The sequence below is a fragment of the Manis javanica genome, chromosome X, assembly GCF_040802235.1.
Source record: "Manis javanica isolate MJ-LG chromosome X, MJ_LKY, whole genome shotgun sequence".
Lineage (NCBI taxonomy): Eukaryota > Metazoa > Chordata > Mammalia > Pholidota > Manidae > Manis > Manis javanica.
This window is the reverse complement of record NC_133174.1, coordinates 14,061,606-14,078,354: the sequence shown is the minus strand read 5'-3', so window position 1 is coordinate 14,078,354 and position 16,749 is coordinate 14,061,606. Positions and strand designations below refer to the sequence as shown.

The 16,749-nt window shown below is 38.4% G+C and overlaps 1 protein-coding gene across 3 annotated transcripts in view; it reads left to right on the top strand.

Moving 5' to 3' along the window:
- Positions 1–552: 552 nt before the first annotated feature.
- Positions 553–16,749, top strand: part of RPS6KA3 (ribosomal protein S6 kinase A3) — a 123,858-nt gene continuing 107,661 nt past the window's right edge. The window contains exon 1 of one of the 3 annotated variants that reach the window (XM_037020465.2): positions 553–595. Coding sequence is in view for 1 of the 3 variants with exons in the window: in XM_073227929.1 (XP_073084030.1) it covers positions 953–1,021 (69 nt within the window). In the remaining 2 variants the exon portion in view is untranslated. Of the gene's footprint in view, positions 596–627; positions 1,022–16,749 lie in introns of those variants that run through there. The other 2 variants (XM_073227929.1, XM_037020462.2) reach the window with 2 other exon arrangements.

The following is a 16,749-nucleotide window of genomic DNA, read 5'->3' as shown; positions in this document are numbered from 1 at the left end:
TACAAGACGAATGAATTCCAAATTTTGGCTATGTAACACAATAGCATCAATTTGGAGAACCTTGAATGAAACCGATGGGAAATCCCCAGAAGGCTCCCAGGCAGGAAGCATTCCGTGTCCCCACCATGGGGGGTGTGGGGGCGGGCAGGTGGATGCCCAGCGTGGGACCCGGGGGAAGGATGTGTCCATATACTCGATGCGACCACACGCACCCACCGAGGAGTCAGGCCAAAAAGACCCTAGACCCCTCCCCTAGTTCTTGGCACAGGACTGCGCCTCGTCCATCTCCCTCTTCAGCTGGGTAGGGACCTCTGTTCTTTATATCCTCAAGGAGCCTCCGATGTGCTCGCATTGTAGCAAAGGTTCCCAGACTTTCGCCCCTCCTACTTTCCCCGCTTCTTTCCCCTCCCCCCTCCTGCCGACGCCCCCAGATCTTTTGGGCTCGCCCTTCCTGAAAGTACGCAAGGCCCAGAAGCTGAGGCTGGGTGAGGAAGGAGGGAGGAGCGGAGCGCGGCGACCGGGGCGTGTCTTCCCAAGCCCCGCCCCCGGGTGCGCGCGGCGGTGGCGGCGGCGGCCCAGCCTCGCTGAGAGACAGGTATCGCTTAGGCGCCATGTTGTGAGCGGAAGTGGGGGAGCGCGCGACGGCCGCTGTTCTGCTGGGAGCGGGCGCGGGAACCGGCCGCGGGGGGGGGGGCGGAGCCGTAGTCCCGGCGGCGGAAGGAGGAGAGGAAGAAAGAGGCGAGACCCGGTGCCCGGCAGCGGCGCGAGACACTCGCTCGACGCGCAGGCGTCTCCCGCCGGGCGCGCAGTGTTCGAGGGTCGGTGTCGGCGCCGAGCCCTCTCCCGGGCAGCCGCCGCTGCTGCCGTGGGGCTCGGGTGGAGACGGAGCGGGGCCGGCCGCGGGGCGGGCGGGGAGGGAGGAGGCGGTGAAGGCGGCGGGCCGGGGGGGAAGATGCCGCTAGCGCAGCTGGCGGACCCGTGGCAGAAGATGGCTGTGGAGAGCCCGTCCGACAACGCTGAGGTGAGTGCAGCCGGCGCCGGCGCCGGCGCGCCCCCGCCGGCTCGCTCCCCTCCCTGGAGCTGGCCACTCGCCCCTTCCTCTGCGGCTCGCGTCTCTCCTCGCTCCGGGATTCCGGTTTGGGTAGCTGGGGTTGGTCTGCCTGCCCTTCTGTTCCACCCACCCGCACCCTCACTCCCTTTCCTTGCCCGGGGGGGCTGTGGTGTGGTGGCGAGTGGGGTTTGCAGTGGGCGCTGGGGCTTTGCAAGGAACCGATTTTAATCAACTTTGCGTGGGGAGGCGGGAGGCGGAGCGGGGGCCCGGCGAGGAGTTGGGAAGTTTGGCCCTGCCTAGTTGGGGTCTTCCCTGGACCCTGGTGACTTTAGGGGATGAGGGAGGAGAATGGATTAGGTTCGCTGGGGAGCAGGGACTCTCGAATCCGGCCGCGGAGGGAGTTACTGCAGGGACAAGGGCGTGTGGGGGCTGGAACGGCCCAGGGCAGGAGTGGCGACCTGTGGGGGTTTTGGGGAAGGGGTACAGGACAGGCAAGGGGTTTTGCCTCCCCCTATTTGCCGCAGAGATTGCTGCTGCAAAGGAGAAAGTGGAAGCCTGCGGTCCTCCCCTCACCCGCCAACCCCCCCCCCCCGCCCTGTTTCTGAGGTCGCTGAGCTCCAAAAACCCGTCCCTGAGAGTTTAACTTGAGTTTCCTGTCCGTGGAGGTGAGAGTGATATTCAAGGAGATCAGCGGCCGCTGTAAAGGGCTTTCTGGTTTTCTTCTCCTGGGATCTGGTGACTGTCCTGAAACACCCACCCGAGTACCGAAACCCCAAGCAATATACTGAAGCAGAGCAAGACAGAATTTCCCCCTGATACACCCCAGCACCAAGCTTTTCTCAGCCTCCCTTGTCCCAGAACCAACTCGGGGTCTGCGAAAATAATACAGACAAGACCCGTTCCAGGACATCAGCGCTCCTTTCTGGAATGGAAAATCAATTCCTGATGGTGGCGCGTCTGTGGTTCTTCCTTCTTGACTTTTTGTGTCTCCTATACCCGCAGCGGACTTGAGGGGATTACAAGATGATAGGCTGCGTGTGTGTAATAGTGAGTGACCCCATTTCTGGAAAGCATGACTGAAATGCGGGGGTGGAATGGGGCAGGCTCTGATGAGTGGTGTACTTGGCGGCAGGCGCTGCCCTGCCGGCCTCCGCAGTGTGAGAGGTGGATAGGGTTACTGGTTACGTCAGTAAGACCGAGGCTCAGTTTGATCTGAGATGCGGGACACTTGCATTCTCGGGTATAATGGACGGGGAGGAGGATCGGTTCAAATCGCCTTTCAGTTTTTTCCCAGGCACCTCTACTACCGTGTAAAATGTTTACTTGCTCTCCTTAACGCAAGCAGAGTTATAATAGTACTTACGTTGGTGCTTTGTATTTTGCGACTTGCTGCTTTTCAATATTAAAGACATTGATATATGTTACCTAAAAATTTTTTTAGAAAGAAAATCGTGTTTTTTAGACTGGCAGAGTTAGATTTAAAGTGATGTTAGCCAGTCTAATACCATAAATCTTTTAGAGTAAATCAAATTTAGAATGTTTCATTACCCTTTGAATGGATAATGTGAAAAATAGTATGCCAAGGGGCTCTTTTCAATTTTTGTCCTTCCGAACTTTTTGCGTTAAGTAGTATAGCTAAAAGGTTAATACAATATGTTCTCAAAGTGCTGACGTTAAAAAAATTGAATTTGCTTTGAGCCTAGTTTTTAGACAGAAACGTTAACATTTGCAACTCATGATCAGTACACATTTCTGCTTGGCACGTATCAATGTGTAAAAAAAAAAGTCACTTAAAATTCCACCTTATCCTTTTTCTATATAGCATGTAATTGGATAAGGAAGGCACAACACTGACATTTATTTAGCCCTTACGATATGCCAGATACTGTGCTACATGCTATTTCATTTTATCCTTCCTGTGACCCAACAGAGTAGGATTATGGTCTCCATCATTACAGATTAAGAAACTGAACCTCAGAAGTTAAGGGCAGAGAATTTGTATAGTAAATGGCAAAGCCGTAATTCAAAGCCAGGTGGAAATAATTCATGTGCTTTGCATTATATTAGGGTAGCTGCTTCAAATCCTTTGTGGAAAAATTCAGGGTATAAATAAATAAGCCAGTAGTTAGAGATGACGTGCTTTTCAGAAACAGTTATGGTATTGTAAGGGGTCTCATGTATTAAAGCCTAGTTATTTTAGTTACTGTTATGGTTTCCAGAACCTGGCAGATAGGATTCTACAATTTACCATTTTCAAGTAATTTTCTTGATGTTCTGACGTAAGGTGTGACAGAGCCAGTGTTGCCTAGATTTATTAAAACTAGATTTTGACAAATTGCCTTTAGATATTTTGTTGCCTTTGGTTGTTCAGCTGTTTCAAGTAAATTACATCTGATTCAATTTTGTAAATACTGAAGCTAGTAAGGAAAAGCTTGAGAATTTCCATTCAGAAGTTTATTATTGGACTTAATATCATGCCAACTATTGTGCCATCTCCTCCCAAGTAAGTTCTTATCAGAATAATTGTATTTTACCAGAGTAAAGTCATTTTTTAAATATAGTCATTTATTTGAGTAAATACATCAAAACTTTTCTCTCCAGGCTAAAAGATTTCAGCATTGGTCTGTATAGGAATTTACATTTATGGTCATATCCTTAGTAGACTGAAATCTTGAAAGCAGAGACTTTTTTGTGTATCCTCAGCATTTAACATAGTGCCTGGCACATAGATATTATGGACCCAACAGATGTCCTCTGAATGAATTATGAAGGTCAGGAATAGAATAATTATCAATCTTATCTCTGTTCTTATCATTTTAATCTTATATTGAAATATAAGCAATCTTAAAAGATCTGAGTATCTCAACAAAAGTACAGGCAGTTTCTTCATTCCTTTACATGGCCTTCCTCCTTTAAGACCTTACATGGGTCTCATGGTACTCAAAACAAAAAAACCCTTGTGGTTGAACTCAAACATGAGTGAGGACATGAAGGCTAGAACTAGGCCAAATGTTTAAGGAAGCAAATTTAGGATAATAAAGGAAGTACTATGTAAGCAAAGTCAAGGTTGGTAAAAGATTAAAGACAAAATAGCTTCTTAAATAGTCCAGGTGAATTTAGAACTCTTTAATGAGCTATTTAAAGATGCAAGTATGTTTTTGAATATTTAACTTTTTAGGAGATGGATATCAAGGAATTATGGCTATTCTGTCCTGCAAATTCCTTTGCCAGTGCTGTCAGGGACAACATTTGCTGAATAATAAGCCTGACCTAAGGTGACAGTTTTTTCTCAGTTTCAGTAGAGTAAGGATAAATTATAATAAGCCTAAATATGAACAATTTTCAAAAATAGTAAAATTAAAGAGGTTATTTTTGCTTTACAGAAATGTATAAAAACAGCCACCTCAAATTCCTTGAAAGAACAAGTACCCATAATGTATTGAAACATTTAACTATATATTTTCTTTATAAAAAATGAGACCCTTTTGCTAGAAACCATCTTCAGTGGGTATGCAGCCCTTTTTAACCTCAAAGATTATATTGTATTCTCTAGTATTTCTTCTATGTAAATATTAAGATTTCTTATATTTCACCTGTAGGGAAAAACATTCTGTTAAAGTATGATCATTAATTTTGGAAAACATGTTTTATTAAGTTTCTTTTCCTTTTCCTGTTTCATTTTTACCACATTTCAGGTTTTTTTCTTTCCCCCAAGTGAAGATCTGAGGAGAGGACGGGTATTGTTACATGTCAACTGTCTAGTAACTGTGACACATTACTGAGCACTTCATTGTTTTTAGTGATTATGATATAGGATGTCAGTTTTTGTTCAGCTAGAATTTAGGGAAGTTTGCTTTATTTTTGGCAGCTTGATCCTATACTAATGGGGTTGATCCAAAATGTGAAACTTACTTGGTACATATAAGTTTTAAGATAGATAAACTTATCTAATTAAAGAAACAAGTATAGGCAGACTTTGCCTTTAATTTTTAGTACATTTCTGGAAATCACAAAAAGTATATCCTACTTTGATATAAGAAGAGTAGTGTAATTGGGATGTGCACTCTTGAACAAGGTCATGGCATTTCAGAAATTACAGAATGATCAAAAATATAGCAGATCATTTACAGAAGTCTGAATTGCAAAAGAATTGTTCTGAAGTTTTTTTATACATTTATCATCCACTAAAAAACTCATACCATTTTAATCATTGACAACGTTTGCTCTAGAGTTCCATTTTTAGGGACATGTGATCTGCCAGGCTGTGAATGATGGGTGACATCAAGTGGCCCAGTTTGCCCAGTGCAGACTAGATGATTTAGACCCAGTGGCTCAGATTACACTGTACAACAGTGACATCTTGGTGGTCTCTTTGTAATGCATGAGTGTGATAGTACTCAATTGTTTGTGTTTTGGTGGATAACAAGTTTTAAAGCATTAGTGGATAATTGTGCAAATATATATTATACATCTCCCCAATTTGCATAATAGAAATAAAACACAAGCAACTGCATTTTACTACTTGGCATTACATGCCCCTCCCCCTCTTGGAGTTGATACGGTTTCCTGTATCATTAATCTGGAACAATTAGCAGATCTCAGATATTCCAGTTTATCAATTTAATATCAAATGGCATAAAAGCAAAGATAAAACAACTGTACATCTTAATTGTTAAGATTTACTTGTTAAAATAGCAGCAAACTCAGAGACTCCAAGAATGAATTAGTGGTTACCAAAGGGGAGGGGTGTGGGAGGGCGGGTGGGGAGGGAGGGAGAAGGGGATTGAGGGGTATTATGTTTAGTACACATGGTGTGGGGGATCATGGGAAGAACAGTGTAGCACAGAGAAGGCACACAGTGGATCTGTGCCATCTTACTACACTGATGGACAGTGATTGCATTGGGGTATGGGTGGGGACTTGATAATATGGGTAAATGTAGTAACCACATTGTTTTTTCATGTGAAACCTTCATAAGAGTATATCAATCATACCTTAATAAAAAATTTTAAAAAAAGATTTACTTGTTAAGTAAAAGTGTGTCAAGCTAATAAAAAAGTACATAAATATGCTATGTGTATTTTATAAAACAGATTCAGGATTAAATGTATCCATATAGAACATAACATTTAATAACTGGCCTATTTTAAGCAAATACATTAATACTAGCAAATATTTCAATTTTACTTACCTCCTTGAAATTTAGAAGGAACATTGTTGGATAGTTTTGATGTGTAGCAAAGTATTAAAGAACAAGCTTTGGAGTCATGCAAGATGTGAGTTTGAGTCCTGGCTCTGCCACTTAATAACTTTGGAATTGTATGCAAATTGCTTAATGTCTCTGCTTCAACATCTTAACCTGTAAAATAGGCATGAAAATAAGATCTACTTCATAGGGTTGTGGTGAGAATTAAATGAAGTGATAATATATGTAAAGCACTTGGTTTGGTACATGGTTTATAATTATAAGGAATAAGCTCTCTAACAGAACTGAAGAAGTTCTGTGTTTTCTTTCTGGGGTAATTTTTTCAGAATCAAGCAGAACAATTCAAAATGATGTGTTTGATCTGTTTTAATAGCATTGTTATAATATCTGAATATAATTGTAAGGTTAAGGTAATATCTGAATATAACTGTAAGGGCAAGGTGAAGAGAAATCCCTTGAATCGTGTCCTTTTTTGTATTTTCCCCCTCTTTGATATTGTCTTTAAAGGGGGAAAACAAATACCATTTTAAAGAGTATGTGTGGAAGAAGGAAGGAAAATATCTTCACATTTCAACATTGCTCAAACTGGAAGGGGTCTTACAATCCATGGCATGTTTAATTAGCAGTGGGTTTTTTTCCCTTAGCGATAAGTAATATAATTCTGTATCGTAAAAATCGTGTCTTATAATTGATGACATATGGTATATCCAGTATGTCAGCCTCTTAAAAAAATGGATAAATTCAGTATATAGCATCAATACGTAGAATTTTAACTTACTTTCTGAAAAATACCAAAGCAAAATATGCATACCTTTTTATAGTTTAGGATCAGTTCTGTTAATTTCACTTTTAGGGACAAAAATTAATATGGCACCCCTCCCTCCCTATTACTCTGAACACATTTGTTTTGGTTATTTAAGTATGCCATGAGTAACTGGTTTTCCTGTGTAGGTATAATCCTCTGGATTTGGTCTGTTATGGGGTATTGGTACTTAAAGGAACTTTAAACAGTATATCCAGTAGTTTTAACTGAGAAGTCTCTGGAAATGTTAAAGGTGTATCTATGCTCCAACAGCCATTTCCCTCCTCCAAAAAAAACACAAAGAGGTGTGACATAATCAAATAAATTTGGGAATTGTGAAGTTAAACAAGATTTGACCAATGCCTTTACTGCATAGCATCTTAGAACTTTAAAGATGATGTTATACATGATGAATCTTCAGAAAGGGTATAGCCCATAGCATTTAAGACTTGATGTCAGAACCCCTTTTTCATGAACCATCTATTGAAATCTCAAACGACAGGAGTGCTTTGCAGAATACCGTTTTGGAAAATCTGATACCTATAGTAACATGATCTAGTATTGCCTGGAAATGAGCCGTTATGTTTAATTGACTATCAAAGTATTTTTTAACTGTCAAGAATTTTTGTTTCATTTTGAACAGAAATCTTTCTGAATTATGCAACCATTTTTCATCTTTATTATAGACTAAACACTTTAAATATAATTTAGTTTAAAATAATTTAAACTTTTTTTTCCATGTTCTGAAAATTAGTGGTCATATTTTTACCTTAATGTCAAGCTAATTGCCCCTACTATATGGTCCCTACATTGACTTGCTCTCTAACTTATGTCTAATATACATAAAAACTCATCATTTGCTACTTTATACTACTGTCAATCTGCCTAACTCTCCCATTATCCTTTATTAGTTAATTGCTTCTAACTTGCACTTAGTAGAAAACAGCTAGGGTTAATGATACTTTGATGCAGACATTTTAAACTTGGAAACATTGTTACTTCATCTTTTAAAAAGTTTACACTTACAGCTTACCAAATAATGTAAAATAGCGTCTTTACCCATTTTCTGATCTCTGCCCATCATTTACACATACCCTATGGGTAAGGGTTATTTGATGGGCATATTACCTACTAATGAACAGTGATTTTATACTTGATATGATAACAGAATGGTTCAATTACTGGTATTACCTGCTCTGTACATCTATATTCCTCTCTTGAAGGTGTCATCTGAATGTGAATGAACCAAAAGAACAGGCAACTGCAAGATCAAAAGCTAGTGTACTGCTCCACCAGGAGTCAGGTCTCCACATTGTCGCCCGCGCGCACGCGCGCGCGCGCGCGCGTGTGTGTGTGTGTGTGTGTGTGTGTGTGTGTGTGTGTGTGTGTTTGTGTGTGTGTGTTTTCATGAAATAGTCTCCACATTGTCGTGTGTGTGTGTGTTTTCATGAAATAGTTTCCTGAATATTAGATACCCTCTGTTTATGTGTAAATATAAAAGTGCTTTTATATTTCCTGTCATTCTTTTCCTCTATTTGTATAAATAGAATTACAGCAATAGCACAACTTAAATCGGATTTCCCCATCTTAACTAATATATCCACGGTTTCTTACATACCTTAAAAACTAGTTATGTTTTATCTACCATGTAAATTGATTTTTATAACTTTACATATGATGATCTCATCTTCAGATCTGACCTGGTCGTCTAGATTTCTGTGAGCTTGCCTCTGATCCTTTTTTCCACAAAGCTTGTTATAGGAAACTTGTTCCGTCATTTGGTATGTGTTAGAAGCAGATGTTAAATGATAGCCTGAAGCAAAAGATCATTTTGACATTAATAGTTTGAAGTGCACCTCAGGTGCATTGTTTATTGGAGAAATCTTCACTTCAGAAATCTTCTAGCAACTATACTAAAAACCCAAGTTACCTGGAATGTTACTTCAGTTCTTTACATTTAGGAGCCTGAAAACATGAAAATATAAAATAATAGGAAAGATTCACTTTAAAAAAAAAACTTGTAGATCAGCACTATGCAGTAGCCAAGAGCCACATCTGGCTATTGAGCACCTGAAATGAGGCTAGTGTGGCAGAGAAACTGAATTTTAGATTTAATTCTAATTAATTTAAGTTTAAACTGGTACGCTGGCTATTGGCTAACATATTGAAAGCACAGTTCAATATGCTTTATCAAATTATGTTTAATCTTGTCCTTCTCCTACCCTGAAAATTTTGATAAACCCTCCTAGGTGGTAGATAGTCCTCAAACCACCATTCTGCACTTTCTATAACTTTACTAGTCTTACAGTGTCATTTTTCAGTCAGGTGAAAACACAGAAGCATTGGAGAAATTTAGCTATCCAGAAAACTGCATTATGTTCACTCTACTGTGCTAATTAATACTAGAAAAGTAGATTGATACATCTTGAAGACTAACATTTATTGAATGCCCTCCCCACCACAACTAGATACTTTTTGTATATCAACTTGAATGAAATAGAAATAATTATCCTCAGCTTACAGACGAGGAACTGAAGCCTAGAGAGGTTAAGTAACTTGTTCATGTTTGCACAACTGTCAAGTGGAGGAGGCAGGATTCAAATCCAAATCTCATAGATTGCAAATTCCATTGGTTTTCCACTAGACAGCCCTCCTGGAGGTGAGAACAAAATGTAGATTAATGACTTAGTCTAGATGAGATCTCCTACAAGGGAGAAAGGCTCCAGTTGGTTTACATGAGATGTTTTTATGGGAATATATGGTAGAGTTAGAAAAGTAAAATTGGTATTACTCTCCAAATACAGTGTGGGTTAAATAGGATTTTGTGAGCTGGCCTGAGAAACAGCATTTATGACATTGTATGAAAGAATGTTTTGAGATTCTTAAACAGCTGTTTTAGAAATGAACATTTGAAATAAAAACTACAGTATTTAGAAAGGGTGGGGAGGCTGCCTAGATGTTATTTACAGGTCTCCATACAGAAGCTCCTAGGTGTGTGCTTGAGTAACTGTGCTCTTGTTTTTAAATTGCAGCATATTAAATCATGACCTCTTTCTATTTCTATTTTATTTTCAGAAAAATCTATTTATTTGACACTCCCTCAGAGTGCCAGAAAATAGGATCTGGCTGAACCCCAAAAAGTTGCCAATTATCTTGCTACAGTATAAGAAAAGGAAATTTATAAAGAAGAGTTACACAATCATTGGTGATTTTTTTCCTTTAGATTTTTTAACTGTTAGGTCGAATAGCCTTAATTAATCTTTTTAAAAATTGTGATATGATTTGTATACTGCAAAATTCACCCTTCTAAGTATACAATTTAGTAGTTTTTAGTATATTCACAAAGTTGTATAACCATCACTGCTATCTAATTCTAGAAAATTTTCAACACCCCCCGAAATAAATCCCATATTCATTAGTAGTCATTCCCTGTTCTCTCTTTCCCCCAGCCTCTGGCAACCAGTAATCTACTTTCTCTATATATAGATCTGCCTATTCTTGACTTTTCATATTAATGGGATCACGTAATGTGGGGCCTCTGTGTCTGACATCATTCACTTAACGTAATGTTTTCAAGTTTCATTCACGTTATACATGTGTCAATGCTTCATTCCTTTTTACAGCTGAGTAATATTCTGTTGTGTGCATATACCATGTTTTGTATCCATTCATCAGTTGATGGACATTTGAGTTGCTTGTACATTTGGCTATTCTGAATAATAATGCTGCTATGCACATTCATATACAAGTTTTAATGTGAACATATTTTCACTTTTGAGTATATATCTAGGACTGGAACTGCTGTCATATGAAAGTTGTGTTCATAATTTTGAAGAACTACCAAATGGTTTTCCAACTTACTTGAAACGTTTTACATTCCCACCAGCAGTATATGAGGGCTCCAGTTTCTCTACATCCTCACTAACACTTGCTACTGTCTTTTGCATTATAGCCATCCCAGTGTGTGTGAAGCAGTATCTCATTGTGGTTTTGATTTACATTTCCCTAATAACTAAAGATGCTAATGATCTTTTCATGTGCATATTTCATACCTGTATACATAATTCCTGTGCTTATTTGGTTACTGACTTGGGGACTTAAATGGAGTTTTGCTCTAATGCTGTTATAGAAAATCCTTATCTATATTATGTTATATACAGATCTTCCTCAACTTACAATGGACTTACGTCCAAGTAAACCCATTGTTAAGTTGAAATATTGCAAGTCAAAAATGCATTTGATAAATTGTAGATTAATGATACCAAAAAAACATGCATTTGATATACCCAACCTACTAAACATCATTGCTTAGTCTAGCATACCTTAAACATGCTCAGAATACTTACATTAGCCTACATTTGGACAAAATCATCTAACACAAAGCCTATTTTATAATAAAGTTGTTGAACATCTCATGTAACTTACCAAATACTGTACCAAAAGTATAAAACAGAATGGTTGAATGGGTACAAAATGGTTGTAAGTGATGGGTTGTTTACCCTTGTGATAGCATGGCTGAGTTCACTGCCTCTGCCCAGCATCCCCAGAGAAAACAATACTACATATTGCCCAGGAAAAGATAAATATTCAAGGTACAGTTTCTACTGAATGAACTTAAATAATCACCTTTCCATCATAATGAAGTTGAAAAATCACAAGTTGGACATGTTTACATAGTTCTCAAAACTTAGTTTTTGTGCTTTTAAAAGATTTTTTTCATTTTTGGATATGATAAAGACAATTATAGAAGGGAAGCAAAAATTGAGGTGGTGATACTTTTCCTTACAGTTTCCTCAGTCTTGTTAAACTATTCTGTAGTTTCTTATTTAAAGCAACAGTACAGGAATTAATTGAAGGTCAGTCAAAACAAAAGGTCTAGAATCTCTGAAATATAACTCAGCAGATATATGAATTCTTTTTTAAGAATTCATCTCTTCAGTAAAGTGAGATATACAGATGTTTCATTTAAAGAAGTAAAAATGCAAAATAAAACCTCTGTGCCTCTGTTCCTTCAAGTTCCTTCTGGCTATTGGTATAATTCAAGAGGAATAACTATTGCTATGGATGTGATGTGATTCCACCTGTTGGGTGGTTACTGTAGATTGAGCAGGTACCTGATCTTTCCTTGCCCCACCCCCTGCAGAAGGAGGAGGTATTCTTGATAGGGTAGTATCAGCCAGGTCCACCAGCCAGTTGAGCCTTCACCCCAACCTAGAAGCAGTGAGGTGTGTGTGAGGCAAGTCTAGTCCCCACTAAGTCTGTCCCCACCCTACATCCTCACCCAACATCAGTGAGGCTGAACATGATGGTTGGAGGTAAGCTAGTCAGCACTGCTTACTCCCTGAGCCTCCATCCCCACCTGCATCTAAAAGGCAGAACAAAGTGCTGGATGGCAGGGCTAGTTGGCACTCCACTTACCCCTCTACCTTCCTCTCTGCTCAGCTGGGTCCTTCAGGGAGCTGAGCTTTCTCCACTGTAACTTATAGCAACAAAGCAGTGTGAGTCAGCGCTCTGCTCCTCCTCTCCCTGTTGTCAGTGGGGTCTGTCAAGGAGCTGACTGTACACCCCTACTCAGAAGCAATGAGGTGTTGCAGATTGGCACCCTTCTTTCACTAGGACCAAGAGTGGAGCTGAACTTCCATATCACCCCTTTTTGAAAAGGTAGAATAATTGCTCGACTTTTGCCAAGGTGGTGTCACTGGGTCCCAGCAAGAAGCTGAACATACACACTGCCCTGCCCTCATGCTACACCTCACCTGGTGGACTGCCTGCTAAAAAAGATTAAATAAGATCCACAGTCTTACAGTCTCCAAAATGTTTGTTACACAACTGAAGATCACATATGCTAAGAACCAGGAGAATCACAAAATGAATGAGAAAAAAGAAAACAGGTATACCAATACTGGGATGCTTCAGATGTTGCAGTTATCTGGCAAGGATTTTAAAGCAGCAATCATAAAAATGCTTTAGTGAGCAATCACAAACACATTTAAAACAAAAATTTGTTTCAGAAAACAAAAGACATAAAGCAGAAATTGGAAATTATAGAACTGAAAAATACAGTAACTGAAACTTACTATATGGGCTCAATGGAAGAATGGAGATGACAGGAAACAGTAAAACTGAAAATATAACAACAGAAATTACCTAATCTGAACACCAGAAAAAGAAACTCGGGAAGAAATGAGAGCCTCAGGGGCATGGGGAACATTACCAAAGATTTAACATTCATGTCATCAGAGTCCTAGAAAGTGGAGGAAAAAGGTGGATCTGAAGAAATAATGGCTGAAATTTCCCCAGTTTGGCAAAAGACCCAAACCTGTAGATTCAAGAAGCTGACTGAACCCCAAACATGATAAATCTAAAGTCACCCACATCCAGACACATCAAAATCAAACCTTTGGAAATGAGAATTTGTATAGAGTTTCAATTTTGTAAGATGAAAAAGTTCTGGGGATTGGTTGCACAACAATGCAGATATACTTAATGCACTGAATTGTACACAAAAAAATGGTTAAGATGGTAAATTCTGTTACATGTATTTTACTACAATGTTAAAAGTTTTTAAACTAAAAGACAAAAACTTGAAGGCAGCTAGAGAGGAATGAACTGTTACCCATAGGAGAACAATAATTCAAATGACAGCAAATCTCACTGTAGAAACGTTGGAGCCGAAAGAAAATGGTGCATGATTTTTTGTGCATAAAAGAACTGTAACCAGGAATTCTATACCCAGTGATGAAAATATCCTTCAGGAATAAAGGTGCAATCAAAGCAGTCTCCAGTGAAGGAAAGATAAGAGAATTTGTCTATAGCAGACCCTGAAAGAATGATTACATGTAGTTCTTCATGTAGAAAAGAAATGATAAAAGAAGGACATGGAACATCAAGATTAAGGAAATAAGAATAACATGAATTCTACATAGTCTCAGAGAATAGAAGAGGAAACACTTCACAACTCATTTTATGAGGTCAGTATTATTCTGATAACAAAACCTAAAGACAGTACAGAAAAGGGAACTATAGGCCAGTGTCCCTCGAGAACACAGACACACAATCCTCACAAAATATTAGCAAAACAAATCCAGCAACATAAAAATGTATGCTCTAAGTTGGTTTTATTTCTAGGATGTAAAACTGGTATAGTATTCAAAAATCAGTCAGTGTAGTCTGCCACATTAAAAAGTTGAAAAATCACATATTAATAATGTAGAAAGCACATTAAATTAAACATTCATAACAAAAAGTCAAACTAAGAAAAAAGGGAATTTTCTCAACTTGATAAAGAACATATACCAAAAAAACACACAGCTAACATATTTAATGATGAAAGACTGAATACTTTCCTCTTAATATCAGGAACAAGGCAAGGTTGTCCACTCTCGCCATTGCTATTCAACATGGTCCTGGAAGTTCTTAACAATGTAATAGAAAAAAAAAAAGACATGCAGATTGGAAAGGAAGAAATAAAACTGCCCCTATTTATAAGTGACATGGTCTCTAGTGAGAATCCCAAGGAATCTACATACAACTAGAATAAGTGAGTTCAGCAGTTGTAAGATATAAGATGACACAAGAATAAACTATTTCTGTATATTTGCAATGAATGTGGAAACAAATGAAAAACTACCATTTGTAATTGCTCAAAAAATACTTGGGTACAAATCTATAGAATATGTATAAAACTATGCTGAAAACTAAAACATACCATTGAAAGAAATCAAAGGTCTAAATAAATGGAGAGGTGTACCATCTTCATAGAATTGAAAGATGCAACATAGTAAAGTCCAAATTCTATAGGTTTAACACAAGTTTACTCAAAGTTATGTGGGAAAGGTAAAGGAACTAAAATAACTAAAGCAAGATGAAAAATAAAGTGGGAGGAATCACTCCACCCAATTTTAAGACTTACTATGCAGCTTCAGTAATCAAATTCTGTGGTATTGTTGAAGGAATAAACATAGATCAATGGAACAGAATAGAGAACCCAGAAATGCACCCATACAAATATGGCCAACTGATTTTTGTCCAAGGTGTAAAAGGAATTTGGTGGATGAAGGATAGATAGCCTTTTCAACAATGGTGCTTGGAGCAATTAAGCTTTCAGAATTTAGACATAGGAGAAAATATTCAGGACCATGGGCTAAGTGAAGAGTTCTTAGACCAGAAACCAAAAACACAGTCCATCAGAAAAATAAAATCAATAAATTAGACTTCATCAAGATAGAAAACTTTCTCTTTATGGAAACAACCCTGTGTTTAGGGAATAAAAATAGAAGCTACTGACTGGGTGAAAATAATTGCAAACCTGTATCTGAGATAGGACTTGTTTCTAGAATATATAAAGAACTCCAAAACTTCAGTAGCAAAGACAATCCGATTAGAAGTTGGTCAAAGAGATGAACAGGCATTTCATCAAAGAGGATTTATGGATAGCAAATAAGTACGGAAAGATGTCAACACAGTTAGCTATCATGGAAATGAAAATAAAAACCCTATTAGATATCACTACATCCCTATTAGAACAGCCAAAATTAAAAATAGTGACAGTAACCAAATGGTGAGGATGTGGACAAATGATCTCTCATACATTGGAATATAAAATGATACAGCCTTTCTGGAAAATAGTGGCCTTTTCTTAAACAACTAACCATATACTTACTATACAGCCCAGCAGTTGCACTCATGGACATTTATTCCAGAGAAATAAAAATATATGTTCACAAAGAGCACTATAAACAAATGTTCATAACAACCTTATTTTTAATATCCCAAAATTAGAAACCAAATGTCCTTCAATGGTAAATGGCTAAGTAAGCTGTGGTATATCCACACTGTGGAATACTACTCAGCAACTAAAAGATTATTGATACACACAACTTGGATGAATTGCAAAAGAATTCATAGTGCAAAAAGGTGACATACTATATGGTTCCACTTATATAACATTCTTGAAATGACAAAATTTTTAGAAACAGAGACTTGTGATTGCCAGGGTTAGGAAGAGAGGAAGGAGGGAGGTCAGTGTGGTTATAAAGGGGCAACATGCAGGATCCTGGTGGTGATTAACTGTTCAGTATCTTTACTGTGCTGGTCGATTTAGGAACCTATATATGTGATAAAATATGTAGAGTGCATACACACATAAGAACCTGTAAAACCAATGAAACCTGAGTAAGTCCTGGGCATTGTATTAGTATAAATTTCTGATTTTGACAGGAAGTTAGGCAAGATGTAATCACTGGATTAAGGATATATCAGACCTCTGTAACTTATTGTGAATCTATAATAATTTCTAATTGAAATGTTTTTAAAAGTAAGAAAGCAGTAGATAAAATCTAATGTCTATTCTCAACTAATAACTTAGTGAAATAGGAATAAAAATGTGTGTCCTTAATATTATTAAAACTAATCTCAGACCAATAGCCAACATGATGCTTGATGGGGACATTGTAAGCAATCTCATTAAAACCATGCCTGCTGTTTTCACCTGTATTTTACATTCTCTTAGAGTTTGCTAATGCAATTAGGCAAGAAAATCAGAGTATTCAAAAGAAGGATAAAGGATTACTATTCATAGATTATTTAATCATCTACTTTAGATAATCTAAGGAAACTACTAAAAAGGTTATTATAAAACTAATGATAGTCTAATAAGGTGGTATTATACCAGACATTCCAAAATCAATG